The 16,518-nt window shown below is 35.6% G+C and overlaps 1 protein-coding gene across 1 annotated transcript; it reads right to left on the bottom strand.

The window, feature by feature from the left end:
• Positions 1-6,321: 6,321 nt before the first annotated feature.
• LOC111998054 (probable aldo-keto reductase 2) lies at positions 6,322-13,193 on the bottom strand. The gene is made up of 5 exons (XM_024030173.2): positions 12,913-13,193; positions 12,623-12,823; positions 11,466-11,638; positions 11,282-11,384; positions 6,322-6,819 (listed from the first exon to the last, which is right to left on the bottom strand). Exons 1-5 carry the CDS (start codon positions 13,126-13,128, stop codon positions 6,481-6,483), a joined length of 1,032 nt encoding a protein of 343 aa, XP_023885941.1. The 5' UTR covers positions 13,129-13,193; the 3' UTR covers positions 6,322-6,480.
• Positions 13,194-16,518: the final 3,325 nt, after the last annotated feature.

The following is a 16,518-nucleotide window of genomic DNA, read 5'->3' on the forward strand; positions in this document are numbered from 1 at the left end:
GTGGCTAGTCTAACCACTTTAGTTACTCAAGTGAACCCTAGTTGTTGAGATTAGCACATGGGTTGGGCTGTCTCAGCTGTGCCTTGTTGTTGGGCTTCTTTGGGTTTGTCCATCCTTACAAAATAAATAGTTTTGTTATAGGTAGTATACATGGGCTTTTGTAGTTAGTTATTATGGAAAAATAAGCATAGTTTCCATAAATTTTGTAAAAGAAGTAATTTTGAAAGATGAGTAATTTATATTTTCCATGAGTTAGGGACCTTAGTAAATGAAAATATGTTTTTGCCAAGGAATAGTTTTGAGCTTTGATCATAATGTAATCATTTTTGCCAAATAATATTTGGGCTTTAGTAGAATAATTGTTTACCCAATAGTTTTGGTTTTTTTGATAAAACGGTATTGGGCCTTTTGTAAAAGTTGCTAAAATAATATTTGGGCTTTTTGTAAATAGGTGTCAAAATAGTATTTGGGCTTTTGTAAATAGGTGCCAAAATATTATTTGGGCCTTTTGTAAATAGTTTGAGATTTTGTAAAAATATTGCCGTGTAGCAATTGACTTAGTAAGAATGCCGTGTAGCAACAAGCTTTTACGGGCTTTCTAAAAAGATTTTTGTTGGGCTTTTTGGATTTTGCCCACAAGGTAAATGAGTTTGGGCCTTTTATAGAGATGGTATAATTTTGTGGCCCAATTTTGGTAGTGGTATGATAAGTATTTGTGTGAGAACCCAAGTTGGATAATATGTGGGATATGATAGGTAATATTTGTGAGAGCCTAGGTTGGGTAAAAATATGGAAAAATATTTGGGTAATATGTGGGAAGTATTTAGGAAATATTTGTGTGGGCCCAAAATAGTTTATGGGCTTGTATTGGTATTTTAGTGAGTGGGCTAATGAGATTAGGGCCCGAAAATTTGCACCTCAACAGTAAGTAACTGAACGACTACAGGCAGCGATAAGATTTATCTATCTTTTGTTAAAGCCCATCTTCTCCATGATCTTCTCTAAATACACCCATTTGACTCGATCATATGCTTTGCTCATATCGAGCTTCAAAGCCACATATCCTATTTTGTCACATCTTCATTCCTTCAAGTAGTGCAGTGTTTCATGTGTTACAAGAATATTATTTGTGATAAGGCGGTCAGACATGAATGCGCTCTGAGTTTCTAACACCAGGTTAGGCAGCAAATGCTTCAAAAGGTTTGCCAGGACCTTTGCTATCAACTTATACAACACATTACTCAAGTTGATCTGCCTAAAATCAGATACTTTTTTGGGACTTTGAATTTTTGGAATCAAAGATATGAAAGTATGATTAAGGGAAACAGGAATGGTACTTGAGTTGAGAACTGTAAGGACTGCTTCAAAAACTTCCCTTCCAATTTTCTCCCAGAACTACTTGTGAAACAACGGTGGAAGACCATTTGGACTTGGGGCTGTATTTGCATCCATTTGCTTGAGAGCAGACAGCACCTCTGCCAGCACGAAAGGTTTAAGCAATTTAGAGTTCATACCTTTCGTGACTTGTAATTCCACACCATTGAGTACTGGGTCCAAATCCATGGGGTTTGTAGTGGTGAACAATGAAGAGTTGTACCATGTAAGCAAATCTCTAATATGATTTTCCCTTTCCACCCAAGCCCCCTGTTCATTCTCAAGCCCTGAAATAAAACTCTGCTTATTCCTCTCCGTGGCTTTACAATGGAAATACTTGGTGTTTTGACCCCCGTATCAAAGCCATTTAGTTCTAAAGTGCTACTTCCACATGCATTCCTCCCTATCCATGAGTTGTTTAATCTCATTAGTCAGCACTTTTACATGAGCATGCCCTTTGGCATGGATACACTGTCTGCCTTTAGTAGTTTTTTTCCTCTTCCTAGCTAGAACAATATGAACATTGCCAAAGATATTTTTATCCCACAATTTAAGCTGATTTTGGCTGTCACTAACCTTCCTTAAGACCTTATCCATTGGATTACCGTCGGAGCACATATCCCACGCTGAATGGACTACTCCTTCACATTGCTCATCCTTGAGCCACATTGCCTCATAGCGAAAAGATTTTTGAGGTCGATAAAATTGAGTTTGGATATCATCTGAAGCAAGCCACAAAGGTTTATGGTTAAAGGAAAAACCTTGCAAATGGTGCAACTAGATTGATGGGAACTTTAATAGCCATTCAGTTGTTGTTAGAGCTCTATCTAGCCGAACCCACATCAAAGGACCATTGAATCGATTGTTACACCATGTGAAAGTAAGCCCGAAAAGCATAAATCATTAAATCCACAAAAATCCTGGCAATCCCTAAAATCTAGCATTTGCTTCTCTGGCCAGATCTCACCTCCAAATTTCTCCTCAACTTTCGTGATTTCATTAAAATCATTGATACATACCCATGGCAAATCAAGCTGGGGTCCGAGATGACGAAGAACTAACCAAGAATCTTCCCAGTTGGCCACTTCAGGTGCTCTATAGAACCCCGTGAAGCGCTAGGCGTCATCAATTCTTGGATTTATCACTGCGTCGATATGTTGAGGCAAAAATGTTCTGATGTGAAGGTTGATGTCATTCGACCATAGCAAGGCAAGCCCTCCACCTAGATTCTTCCTTGGCACAATAAATAAATTGTCAAATTTTAGTTGACACCTAAATCATTCCAAGTAGGACTTCTTCTTCCTAGTTTTCATCAGAAAAACCAGGTTGGGATCTTTTTCCTTCACTAAATCCTTGAACTCGTCGTGGGTTCCTAAGCCCACGACAGTTGCAACTTATGCATTTCATGTTGAACGGTGGGGTTGAAGGGTAGCCACCGTCGATGGATTGGATGGTATATGAGCTTCATCGAGACTCACCTCTTGCCATTTTGTTGGTTGTACTTCTGAGATATCAAGCGTTGGCCTTTCCCTCGGTTGGGTGTTATTTGGTACCTGTATCTCATCAACTCGGGCTGCCTTAATCATCCTAGTCCATCCACCCCCTTGCATCTTTTGTGGCTTGTTGATGGGCTCGACCTGATTTGTTAACTCCTAGAAGGGCCTTCTTAACTCCTCACTCACCTTTCCTTGCACAAATTGAAGCCTAGGTTTGTCCTTCAGCCTAGCTGACGAAGGCCCATTTACTAGCCCACACAATTTGACAGGCCCAAAACACTCCACTAAGTTTGGTCCCCCACCCAGTGCTCTTGCCTTGATATTGTGACAAAGGTCACTGTCATTAATACATCGAGCATCCAAAGACGTGTTATTTGGAAATTCATTTGCCCTCGATACAATCCCACAATTATCGGTATCAAACTTTCAGATATCTTGATCTATTTCCTATAACTTAGCCAGGAATGGATCACCACCCTCAAACTTACCCACATTTTGCATACCCAAAGCTGATGAAACACCTAAGGTCGTTTTACTCACCGTTTTGCTTTCCTTAAGTGCTTCCTTACTAGCTCCTTCCCAGAGAGTGGACTTTTTCGATTTCAAAATGAACCCAGTTGGATTTACCTATTATGTAGGCAAATTAGCTAGGTAGCAGTAAATTTTGCGTACTCCACACCCCCCCCACCCCTTGAATCCTATTCCATATCGGGATTGCTCTCAGACGGAGACCAATGAAGATTCTCTTCTGCCATGCCTAAGCTGCTCCCCCCATCACTTGTAGTGCTTTTTTTGACAGAAACACTGGCTCCGTCATAGTAACTAGGAGCAAAAACAACCAGCTTATTATAGGATCTATATGGAGGAGCCCTCAAACCTTAATCAAACTGTTTTTGTTCCGTAGTGAGAGTGCCTTTGCTTCAATCCACATTTTACACTCTTTGTCTCCATGATCCAGACACCCACACCAATAACAAATATTAGGCAGTCTTTCATACCTGAACTTGACCCACATATTCTTCCCGTTCTCAAATGACACCAATCTACCCCTACACAGTGGTAAGGCGATATCCAAAGTTACCCTTACCTGTATGAAATTGCCACTGTCCTCATCTACTCCGCCCATTGATATACTAACCTCCCCAGTGATATTGCTAATGTTCTCTGCTATTTCTCTCGTCATGAAATAGATTGGAATGTCATGCACTTGAACCCAAAAAGTAGCCTTATTGAATTGGAGCTCGTACATGAACATCAGCCTCAAATTTCTCCAAAACTACCAAATGCTTGACAAAACACCATGGCTCGCTCCGGATAATACGAGTCACATCCACCTGGTTACTAAAAACAAACATGACTATATGATCATCAAGAGTCTGAATTTAAAAAAAAAAACTAGTGGACTGCCACAATTGCCTGAACGTTCATGCCATTGCTTCTATTTTTAGCACTCGCCTGGTTAAGAATTTTGCAGCTATTAGAAACTCAGAAGATCTGAGTTTGTTCTGTAGTGTGAAGCTTGAACCTCCCTTCTCTTTAAGGGAGAGGTTGTTCCAAGTCTTGGTAATTTCCTCCATTAAAAGGTGTTTCCTTAATCCCCATAACAAAAAACCCAACAAGCTCAAAAGGTAATGTTGTTACCTTTGGAGAACAAAACACTCCTTCACAAGGAAGGGACAACCTATTTTGCAGCCTAAAAGAAGATGGCTAGAGCCAAAACTTTCCTAGCGATAGAGAAACCTACATGAGAGGACCTCGTGCCCCCATCTCATTTGCTTTGGCGTTGGAGTAATTGGGTCCCCATTGCATTTACTTTGGGGTTGGCATAACACCTTGTTCCCCTTTTTCTTTTCTTTTTTTTCCTTGTTTTTTTTTTTGACAAAAAAATCATATAAAGTTTATTTTATCAATTAATATTGAGGGTTATTTTTTTAAAAGTTAAAAATAATGGGTTTATTTTTTATTTTTTTTATATCTAATATATATGGTATTTTTTTTTTTACACACTTTCTAAACCATAATAAACATTAAATATATTTTTTAAAAATTTAAAATAATAGAGAAGATAGCTAATTAACTACATGAACAAGAAATTTCACAAAAGAAAAAGGAAAAAGTCATATGTTATAAGCTAAGTAGGGAGGGGGTTAAACTTCACAATAGATGGAGGCTTTCCAAGCGGTACAGTTTGTTTTCTAGGTTGGTATGCAAGACATTATTCTTGAAGGGATTGATCAAGGCCTCTTTGCTAAAGTACGGTAGGGTCATACTAAAAAGCTTTAGCACAAGGCGTGCTAGTAGAGGACTTAAGGTTGCTCATTGGTTCATTTAGAAGTTAGAAGTTATGCTTTGTTTTAAGACCAAAGAAATAGATAGAATAACGTAATTAGTTGGCTAAATTATCATTAAGTGTAAGTGAGTAGATCTTTTGGTAAGATAAAATTCCTCCCAGGTTAAGGAAGATAGTCCAAGCTGATGTATTATAAATTGCTATTACTATAACCCACCCTCCACCCCTCCCCCCGTGGGGGCGAAAAAGTAGGCAAGAGTTTTTAATAAGTATTAGCTATAAGAACTAGGGTAATTTTTGGGTGGGATGGAAGGGCAGTTGCCCCCCCAGTTGACCCCTCTAGCTCTGCCTTTGGTTTAAATCTAATATTGCATATCCACTAGTTTTATTGCATAAAACATGAATAACTGTTTATAATGTTCTTATTAAAGCAAGTTAGAGCAATATAAGTTTTTAAATCGTGAAATGACATTTTGGGTTTTATTTATTTATTTATTTATTATTATTTATTTAAAATTCCCTTACCTCGGAGCAGAAGAAACGAGAGCTTAAATTTTGAAGGAGCTCAAACCTAATCCTTACATTACCCAATTCAATTTGGGATCTGCTGAAAGCTTATTTGGTGGCCAAGATTTAAAGGCTTCAAGCCATTAACACTAACAAAATTTTGCGAGATTGAGGTACAGGCCAAGGCCATTTCTCAACTTTTTTATGGTGAATCTGATGGATACTAATTTTTTGCTTTGAAATAATTCGTAACAATTGTGTCATGGATTTTTGGATGTTCAACATTTACCTTTTTGGTTTGCATGATACCATTAAGCAGGATGTGAAGATACTATATATTAACAAGAGTGGGAATCTTTTTGCCTTTCATGTGTTAGATTAGATGCCTCACTTGTACTCAGTTTGAGGGCTAGAGGCCTTAAATGATCAGTGAGCCAGTTCCACGGTGAAATAAATATAACGATCATAAGGTTGAATACAACCCAAACTTGATTGACCCCAAGGCACCATAGGCTAAATCGTCTAGTTCTTGGGACCATGTTGTTTTGGTAAGGTTTACTACATGTGCAAGCATTCATTGCATAAAGTAGAATATAAAAAATGAGATAGATAATTTGTATTCTATGTTTATAATCGAGGTCGTTGAAGCTGGTATGATTATAATTTAAAAGCATATATTATTTTCAGCATAACGTACTTATTCTTTAAGCAGTTGAGAACTCAACCTAAACTCAATGTACTTGTTGATACATGACGAATGACAAAAGCTCATGAAACTCACATACACATTGATACATAGAAATAGACTTGTGCTTATGTAGCTTTCCATGAAGAAAGTGGTGGGGTTTCAGAATCCTTCCAAGTTGCAACATCCTTTGTATATCTGTCGCCCTTCACGACATCCTCAGCAGCAAATGATTCAAGTTCAACCATTTCTTCTGGTGTCAGTTTCACAGACAGAGCTCCAATGTTTTGGTTAAAGTTTTCAATCTTGGTGGTTCCAGGTATGGGACACACGTCCTTTCCTTGGTGATGAACCCAAGCAAGTGCTAGCTGTGATGGGGTGCATCCCTTCCTTGCTGCCATTTCATTAACACGCTCAAATATGGTTTTGTTATGCTCCAGATTTTCAGGTTGGAACCTGGGTAGGAACTGCAAGTAGCAACTACATATATTAGCTAGCATCAGGACAGAATCACGAAACAACAACGGAGACTTTCATGGAGGCAGGGTCACTACTCAGTCATTCATAAAGCCAATGATATTTACACATTAAAATACTCATTGTTATCAGCATCAAGACTTCATCACTAAAAATAATTTTGAGGTAGCACAATTTATAAAGGCAATGACGAATATAAAGTTTTAAAAAAGTCCATAACACATCTATTTAGGTCTGTAGGCATCCATAGTTGTTGTTCCTTGGCCTAATGATGAGGACATCACACCTTATTAGATTGGATTTCTTATGTAGTTGGATTAGTTCATATATCATGCCTATGAACTTGCTAGAAAATGTGAGTTAGCTTTTAGATCCCTGTTTGTGAGGTATCCTGACATCCATAGTGTCACCACCAGTCCTCTATCTTCAAGTAGCAAGCCTCAATTCACCTTACCCCCTAGGCCTCAACTCACCTTACCCCCTCCTATGTCCAACACAATTAGTGCACCATTAGCTAGGGATGATAAAGGAAAAGGAGGGGAGAGTGAATCATCAAAGATAGGTTCCCACCTACAATGTTTTAAATCGCAAGGCTTTGGTCATATTGCTGCCAAATGCCCAACTAAGGCCCTTATCCTTTATGAAGAGGAGAAAGAGAATAAAGAGGACGATTTAGAAGAAGTGAATGAACCCAACATGGTTGAAATCAATGTTAGAGATGATTAATGCGAGGAAAACCTTAAACTTGGTTGCATTCAAATGATACCAACTCACAACCCATGAGAGTGATCTAGAAAAGACAGAGTGAGGATTCCATTTCCCATGTAAACCAATATGCATGTGAAAGTCCCAAAACTGAAAGCATGATTCCATTTGAAGTAAGGTAGGAAGCCTTTAGGTACTCATTTCACCCCATGATAGGGCACTTGAGTCAATAGGAACATATAAGCATCATGAGGTAAGTAAACAATTTCCAGAAAATGATAATCCCTATAAAATTCATGCTAGTTCAAATTACATGAAATTTCAAGTGCGAGATTTCATCATGGTTCCAAGTAAGCAATTGCAAGCTTGTAGGACTAAATTAGTCAATATGTTGAAACATGTTGGACCAAATGCATATATTGTTGATTTTCAAACTGATTACAAAAATGACTCCATCTTTAATAGTGAGAATTTGGATATTTACAAAGGCCTAGCAGTTTATTACCAACCCATGATTTTGTCCAAATCCCTATACCAGCATGTAAATAAAATATTGATGGTATTTTAGATGAACAGGTTATTTCTACTAGGGATGGAGAAATTCAGTGGTACCTAGTTTGCTGGAAGGGATGACCAATATCGGACTGCACTTGGATCACAAGAGATGAACTGCAGCAACTTGATCTAGATTTATTAGAGTACTACTCAGGGTTATACTTGATGGAGCAGAGTCTTCCCCACCCCAGGAGGGTTGATGAGGACAGCACACCTTATTAGATTGGATTTCTTATGTAGTTGGATTAGTTTAGGATTCCAATTTATTTTGAGTTCACATAAGGATTAGACGATTAGATAAGGATTGGCCTTTAGATTACTATCAGTTTAGAGTTTTATGGTGGCCAAAATCGAAAATTAGCCATAATTTTTAAACATTATAATTAGTAGGCTAAGTTTTCAAACTATATTTTTTACTAGCAACTTGAGTCTTAGAGACTCGATTTCGGCCTATAAATCGAGTTTTTAAGACTCGATTTCCATGAGTTAATCACGTCTGATGTGGCATTTTTTCCACGTGGCGCATACATGGAAATCGAGTCTCTAAGACTCAATTTATATGTGTTTTTAAAAAACGGGTCCTATAGCCACTGTGCCACTGATAATGTTTGAGTTTTTTTTTTTTTGACTGAAAAGGTAGAATTTGAATTAAAATAATAAAATAAAAGTACAAAGGTGTCAGGCTATACATACTAGCTTGACACCCAGGACAAAGAAAAAAATAAAAAAATAAAATCATTATTTTGTGTACATTGGTTTGGCATACCAACACACCCAGGACAAAGAAAAACTTAAAAAAAGGAAATCATCATTAGCTGACACCCAGGACAAGGAAAGACTAAAAAAAAGGAAATCATCATTAGCTGTGTACGTAATGTTTAATATATATGTAGAAATGGCTGGGCTTATAAATCGAGTCTTAGAGACTCGATTTCCATGTGTGCGCTTCGTGAAAAAAACGCCACATCAGAGGTGATCAGACTATGGAAATCGAGTTTTTGAGACTCGATTTATAGGCCCAAAATCGAGCTTCTTAGACTCGAGATATTAGTAAAAAATATAGTTTGAAAATGTTTCCTACTCATTATAATGTTTAGAAATCAGAGGTAATTTCCCATTTTGGCCTTTTATGGTTTATGAAATTTTATTCTTGCAAGCTCTATATAATGGCTTCAAGTGGTTTATGTTTTATTAGACTTTTTTTTTTTACTATTTTTTTTTTATAGGTAATAAAAGTTTTATTGATAGCAAAAGTGCAATTTGTTTACGATTGTAAACTCATAGCAAAGAAAATAATACCAAAAAAAAAATTAGATAGAAACTCTAACAAAATAAGGAAAAAAGACAAGGAAATACAATGTGTAAGACCCCAAATACAAGACCACTCAAACAAGGTCCTAGCTAGCAAATTCTTCAACAGATAAATATGTCTCTCAGTGTCCTCAAAAGTTCAAGCATTGCATTCCTTCCATACTCACCACATAAGACATGCTAGTACTATATTCCAAACATTTGAAGAATAATTCCCCAATCAATTCCTCCAAGCGAAAAGAAGAGAGACAATTGTATTCGCTATTCGGCATCACCCGCTGAACCCAAACAAAAGAAGAACCTCACTCCACAAAGCATGAGCAAAACTACAATGGAGTAAAAGGTAATCCACAGTTTCCTCATCACACCAACATAGGCAACACCAATTAACAAGAGGCAAGTTCTTTTTAACAAGGTTATCTATTGTAATAATCCCACCCCTAGCAGCAGCCCATAAAAAGAAAGACAACCTTTTAGGTATCTTAACACACCAAATGCTTTGTCAAGGGAAAGAAACAAAAGTTGCTTTCAATAAAAAATTATAAAAGGAGTGCACATAAAAAATACCATAAACGATTCAACTGCCAAATTATAACATCATCACCCACCCCCCTTGGAATTTTGGCAGAAACATGCTTAAAGAAAGAGTGAAATCTCCCCGTTTCCTAGTCATTAAACTCATGACGGAAAAGTAAGTTCCAACTTCTACCTCCCCATCTAGTGCATATAAAATCAGATCAGAAATCAGAGCATCTTGAACCACAGCACAGACAAAAAATTCCTGATATAACTCTTTCAAAGAAATAGGACTGCCCCAAGAGTTGTGCTAGAATTGAATGGGAATACCCCCTCCCTCTGCATACACCACATGACTGCATCTTTCCTAATGTTCTTCCACAACCCACATCCATGTGTCCCTCTAACAGCTCTATTGATTAATGAAATTCAGCTGGGAGATTTTTCAATTCATTGGGTGCTGATTCCTAACACCTTAGGTGTTGATGGCTAAATTTTCTTGCTTGGTGCCAATTCCAAGCGACCCCTAGGTGCTGATTCTTAGGGTTTATCTTTTAGTTTTCTTGTTCTTTTATTTTCTCTTAATTGTCCTGCATCACTTAATTTTCATGACTCTAAAAGATTCCAGAAGGCAGTTCAGATGACATAAACTGAGGTAGGAAAATAACAATTGTAATCTAGGTATGCCATGCTTAATTTATTCAGTTCAATCGGTATGATGTGCCATTGAAGTATTGGCATATATTAAAATCAGTATCTTTCAAGTAGTACAGCATCCAAAAAGTCAAAAACTTCTTTCATAGACGACTTACATAGATTCTAGAATTGATTATTATAAGTCTTTGGAGCAATGACAAAATAGCAACAAACAATTAGTCCATAAACATTACATAAAAATAGTTTTCTGTAAAACGAAAAGGAGTTAAATGGGAAAATATTCTATTTCAAGAAAACTGATCTAGAAAGCGGTTAAAAAATCTTATTATAGAGAAGAACCAAATATTCTGAATGGCTAAATGAGAAATGAGGTAGGATACATTAACAAATATACAATAGAAACTTGACATCTGCAGTGTGAAGTTATCAGCAAAACATTTAGACATTGAAAATAACTTGTTCAGATTATTAGATTACCTGTATACTATAACCACTAACGAAGTTGGTAACAAGTCAAACCTTATATGCTGTATTAGTTCATTAAGAGAATCAGGCAGAGCATATAGATATTTGCAAGGTCAATCACCATGTGAGCCAACTGGGGAGATAAAATCTCTAATAATGCACTGATGATGCTATAAAACTGTGAAACTAAATGCATGTATATCTCATTTCGAAGCACAACATTTGAGTGATGGACCTACAGACCTTTCGGAAATCATCGTCCGTCAGATTTTCAAGAAGCTTAGACCCAGAGGAAAAGAACCCTCGTCCTAGAGGACTGTATGCCACAATCCCAATCCCTAGTTCCCTGAACAAATAGGAGAGTAAATTTAAATTTTGAACCATAATTATTATATACCTTAAAATGCAATTGTAATTGACACCTCACCTGCAAGTAGGAATTATTTCTTCCTCCACATCTCTAGACCACAAAGACCACTCTAGCTGCACAGCAGTTATGGGATGAACCGCATGTGCCCTTCTGATTGTAGAAGCAGAGGCCTCAGATAGACCTATATACTTTATTTTACCCTCTTCAACTAGTTTCTTGAGTTCTCCAATCTTACAATACAAAGGAGATTAGAATTAGAGGATGCTCAACAGCAAGATTTTAAAAGATGCATAATGGGACGTATTAAGAGAAAATAGAATTAGAGGATGCTCAACAGCAAGATTTTAAAAGATGCATAATGGGACACATTAAGAGAAAATAGTGGCAACAAATGTAACAACTAAGCTAGCTAACAAAGAGATAACTGCAAGATAATCACTGTAACAATAGTATATTGATATGTAATTAGACTACTTGGAATATGATAAGTGCCAAATTATAATGCTTGCTGATCATTATCCGACAGTCATGATAGGATAGGTTCATGGTTACATGTTCTTAGGCAAATGGTAGTTTCCTTTATTCAAAGATCTCATAAATAATTACAAAATAATTTAACAATGATGATCACTTACAGTGAAGCATGAAGCTAAATTTAAATATGCATATTGATAGTCATCATATGTCAAAATACGACGCCTTCACAACAATGCTCATTAATCCTTCAAAAGGGGCACAAGTAAAACATGGGGCCTTTGACTCTCTCTCTCCCCGAAAGGAAATGTGAAGTCACTAAAAATATATATTAAATATAAAAATGAATTCAGAATATTGATTTCTTGAATTTGCCTAGGATGCAGTTCAAAATCTTAGGGATGTGTAGATACAGATAAGAGTGGGGGGATGGGGTGAAGTTGTATGATATACATTATATAGAAAAGTGAAAATGAGTTCATCAAAACAAAAGTGTATTGAGGCGCTTCAAACTGGTAAAATTAAAGTGTATTGAGGCGCTTCAAAGTGTATCGAGGTACTAAAAAATATACTTCCATTCCATGAACAAAAATCCAAATGGTAAAGTTAAAAAAAAAAAAAAAAAAAAAAACCCCTCAGTAACAGCAGCTAAATAAAAATTAATTTTAGAGGTCATTAAAAAAGCACAAGACTACTACTACTTAAGACTTGATATCTGAATCTGATATGAATTAACTAACCGTGACTTCAATGGGAACGCGGGTGTCAACACGATGCTGATAGTAGAGATCAATACAATCAATATTGAGGCGCTTCAAACTGGCCTCACAGGCTGCTCTCACATACCCTGGATCGCCACGGATTTCCATCTTCCCATCCGCAAAGCTAGCACCAAACTTTGTTGCCAATTCCACCTTCTCTCTTACCCCTCCCTTCAAAGCCTGTAGCAACCACCCACGCAAAATGGAAAATTAGCTAGGAAAGTAGTAGCAGTAGGAACACGTACAACATTTTAAATTAGTAGTAGTACCTTTCCAAGGAGGATTTCATTGGTGAAGGGGCCATAGACGTCGGAGGTGTCGAGGAAGGTGACACCAGCGTGGATGGCGTGATGGATGAGAGAGATCATGTCTTCATCAGGCTTTGGAGGACCGTAGAAGGCGGACATTCCCATGCACCCTAAACCTTGTGCAGACACCTCCAGTCCCTGCGAACCCAGCTTTATTCTCTCTACTCTTCCACCCATTATTAATTCTTTGCTTCTTCTTTTTTTTCCTTCAACAATCAACTTCTACTGCTACTGCCACTTGTTGCTGCCTTTTATAGCCAAGAAGATAGAAATATCAAAATGCTGGCGTAAGGACATACGTTTTCTTCGGGTAACTATTCCCCCGCTCCCGCTCCCAACCCCACGGCCCCACCGTCTGTTGGAGGGATTGAATTAAAAAAAAAACCGTGTTCTAAGAATACAAATTAATCTATTTTTAAAAAAAAATATTTTCTCAAAAATTAAAAAAAATTTTAATACTTTTACAATCTGAAATTTTGTTTTTTAAAATAAAAATTATTATGTGCCCCTACGCATTAGCAAAATCTAAAAAAATAAAAGCACCTCAAGTGTACATAGAAGGACAAAAAAAGCTAAAGGACGAAAATTAATCCAAAAAAGGAGAAAACGACAAAAAAAAAAAACTAATGAAGATTAAGAAAACGAAAAGGACAAAAAAACTAAAGAAGGAAATTTATAAAATAAAAAAAAGAAACAGCTGACACGTATAAAAAAGACAAAACGGAAAAGAGAGCGAGAAAAAAAAAAAGACTATAAACAGTATTTAGCACATTGACCGAGGCAAATTTTTTGTCTAAACATTTTGGTTCTATTTGATATACCCGCTCAAACACATATTTTTAGTTTTTAAACATTATTATATGTATTTTCATAATTTTTTATCTACACATATTTTAACACATGTTTTCAAATGTATGTTTTTAATTTTTAAGTGCATGTACCAAACACCATATTTCTTTTGTTTTCTCTCATTTTGAAGAGAAAAGTTTTTGATGGGCCTAGGAAAAAACACTTGGATCCTATCATTAATTTTCCTTCCCCTCGCTCAACCAAACACACTCTAAAAAAGTTTTCATTTTTATTTTCTTTCAGAAATTTTCTATCTATCCTATATCACCTCCAAGCAAACACACCTTATGATAACTACAAATATAAACTTGTTGTTGAGGTAAAAACAGCTTATTAAATTAGTCATGAATATACCTTTCTAAAAGAAAAAAAAAAAAAAAGAAATTAGTCTCTAGTATCATTTCTACGATTTTTTTTTTATTATAAAGTTTTAATTTATAGCGGCCACTTTTGAATAATTAATTACTTTGAAAATATGATTTGATCTCCTTGTTTTCGGTTGAAATAAATCTTTCAATAAAGCCTATTATGTGATATTAATTGAAAATTGAAATTGACGGCATAACCGCATAAGCATTTTTTGATAAGCATAACTGCATGGCATATACGCATTGGCTAACAAGTAACAATAAAAGTAAAACAATAAGTAGGATACTCTCAGCAAAAAAAAAAAAAAAAAAAAAAAAAACAAACAAACAAACAAACAATAGGTAGTATACAAAAATCATCCAGAAGTCCATAATCTTTCAGGTTAATTTTTTTTTTTTTTAAATAACTACTTAAATATATGCACTTTCTTATGTTTACCAAAAAAATTTCATTTTAATATTTTTCCTTGTATTGTCGATTGAAATAATGGAATTGTTCTAATTGGAGAACTTGACAGCCTTTCTTTTCTTTATTAGGCTTTTGAGTGGAGTTGTGGTGTGCTTTTGTATTAGAACTCATTTTACTCTCCCTTGTGTGTATTTGTTTCTCAAAAAAAAAAAAAAAAGTAATACTTTAAAAAAAAAACTTTAATTATTTTTTAATGCTAAAGTAGGCAATCCACTAAAATGATGCAATTGCTCACTAAAGTTTACCTTCGTTTCCAATTTGGGGTCAAAACGGCCAAATACCATTTCTGGACAAAATATTTAACAATCTACCACTGTTTAAGAAATATTTAGCACTATAACACTATTTTGAAAGTCGAGTTCATGAAACTAGAGTTCTACATAGAACTCAAGTTTATAAAAATTAAGTTCCAAAAAAATGTGACATGGTGGTAGAAGCTAATTTGGTATTTTATAATTTAAAAGTTCACGTGGAACTCAAGTTTAGGAAGCTCGAGTTGCTTGTAATATAAAGGGGAAATTACACTAAACCCACTTGTAATATTGTTCTTGCAGTTGGGTCGATTGCTTCTGTGGTTGAGTTTTTGTAGTTGGGTCAATTGCTTCTATAGCCACCACCAACAATTTTTTTTTTTTTTTTTACAGTTTTCTGGTAATTGTTTATTTCCTAACTCTAATTTATAATTTCCTGTGATTGTATATGAGGAGGGCAGATCTAACATTGTCAGTTCTTCAGAAAGTTTGGGTTTTATGGATTTGATCTAAACTTTGATAGAGTATGGGACATGAATAATTATTTTTTTTTGAACATTTCATGAAAGGCCAAAGAGTCGGGCCATACATGGTTCTAGGTGCGAAAGAGCCGAACAATACGCAGGTTTTCAATTTCCGACACAGTTGTTCTTGGTGCATGAAAACCTTTAGTTTTAAAATATCAAGAAGGAAAGGCAATTGTACAAGTTATTATATTTAAAATCAAACCTCCATGTAGCAGCATTCACATAGTTCCATTCACGTGAAATTTTCTATATGGCTTGAAGAATTGCTTTCCAAATTTCACTATCGTAAAGCATCCACAGCAATTAACAACGTGATGCATTAAGTTGTCCAAGGGTGGAGTACTAATTGCAAGCCAAGATATTGTTCTATTTTGGATAAGACAGCTAGGAAATAATATAGGTACATAGAATCTATAAAATAAGGAGGTACTTAGGATGGTAATATGTTAATTAACCATATCTCATGGATGTTTGCTTCCGATGTTAGAATAAATTTTTTTAAGAAGACAATATTAGTATACTTGATCTTTTGTGGAGGCATTATTTGTCAAATGCAATTGGTATACAACTATTAGATGTCAATTACATGGAGCAACGACCAAGCCTTAGTTCCAATTGTTTTTGAAATTGACTATAGATCCTCTACAATCAGAATCGGCCACCTATAAAACAAAATAAATAAATAAAGGATGGATACTAGCTGTTTTCAAAATCTTTTAAGGGCAAAAGTTTTTTTTTTTTTTTTTGGTTGTTAATAATTTGATAATTGGGGGCGAGGGGGATTTGAACTTGGATGTCTTTATTCAAAACACCAAGATGTGCCTATTAGTTGAGCTACAAGGCTCTTGGTGGCAAAAGAATTCTATTTTATAAATATATCTGTAACACCCTGACCCAACTGTATAGTTAAACTATGTGTTTGAGTGGTTAAGTATTATTAATATTTTAAGCAACTTACTTTCTAAAATTAATATAAGAGTATTTAATAAACATATTATTTTATAATGCCATTGAATAAGAATTGTAAAGATTATAAATAAGTGAATGACTAATTGTATTATAAATATATACTAAGTATGTACAAAACTATATTAAGTGGTTAA

This window comes from Quercus suber, unplaced genomic scaffold, assembly GCF_002906115.3.
Source record: "Quercus suber isolate HL8 unplaced genomic scaffold, Cork oak 2.0 scaffold_106, whole genome shotgun sequence".
NCBI classification, from domain to species: Eukaryota; Viridiplantae; Streptophyta; class Magnoliopsida; order Fagales; family Fagaceae; genus Quercus; species Quercus suber.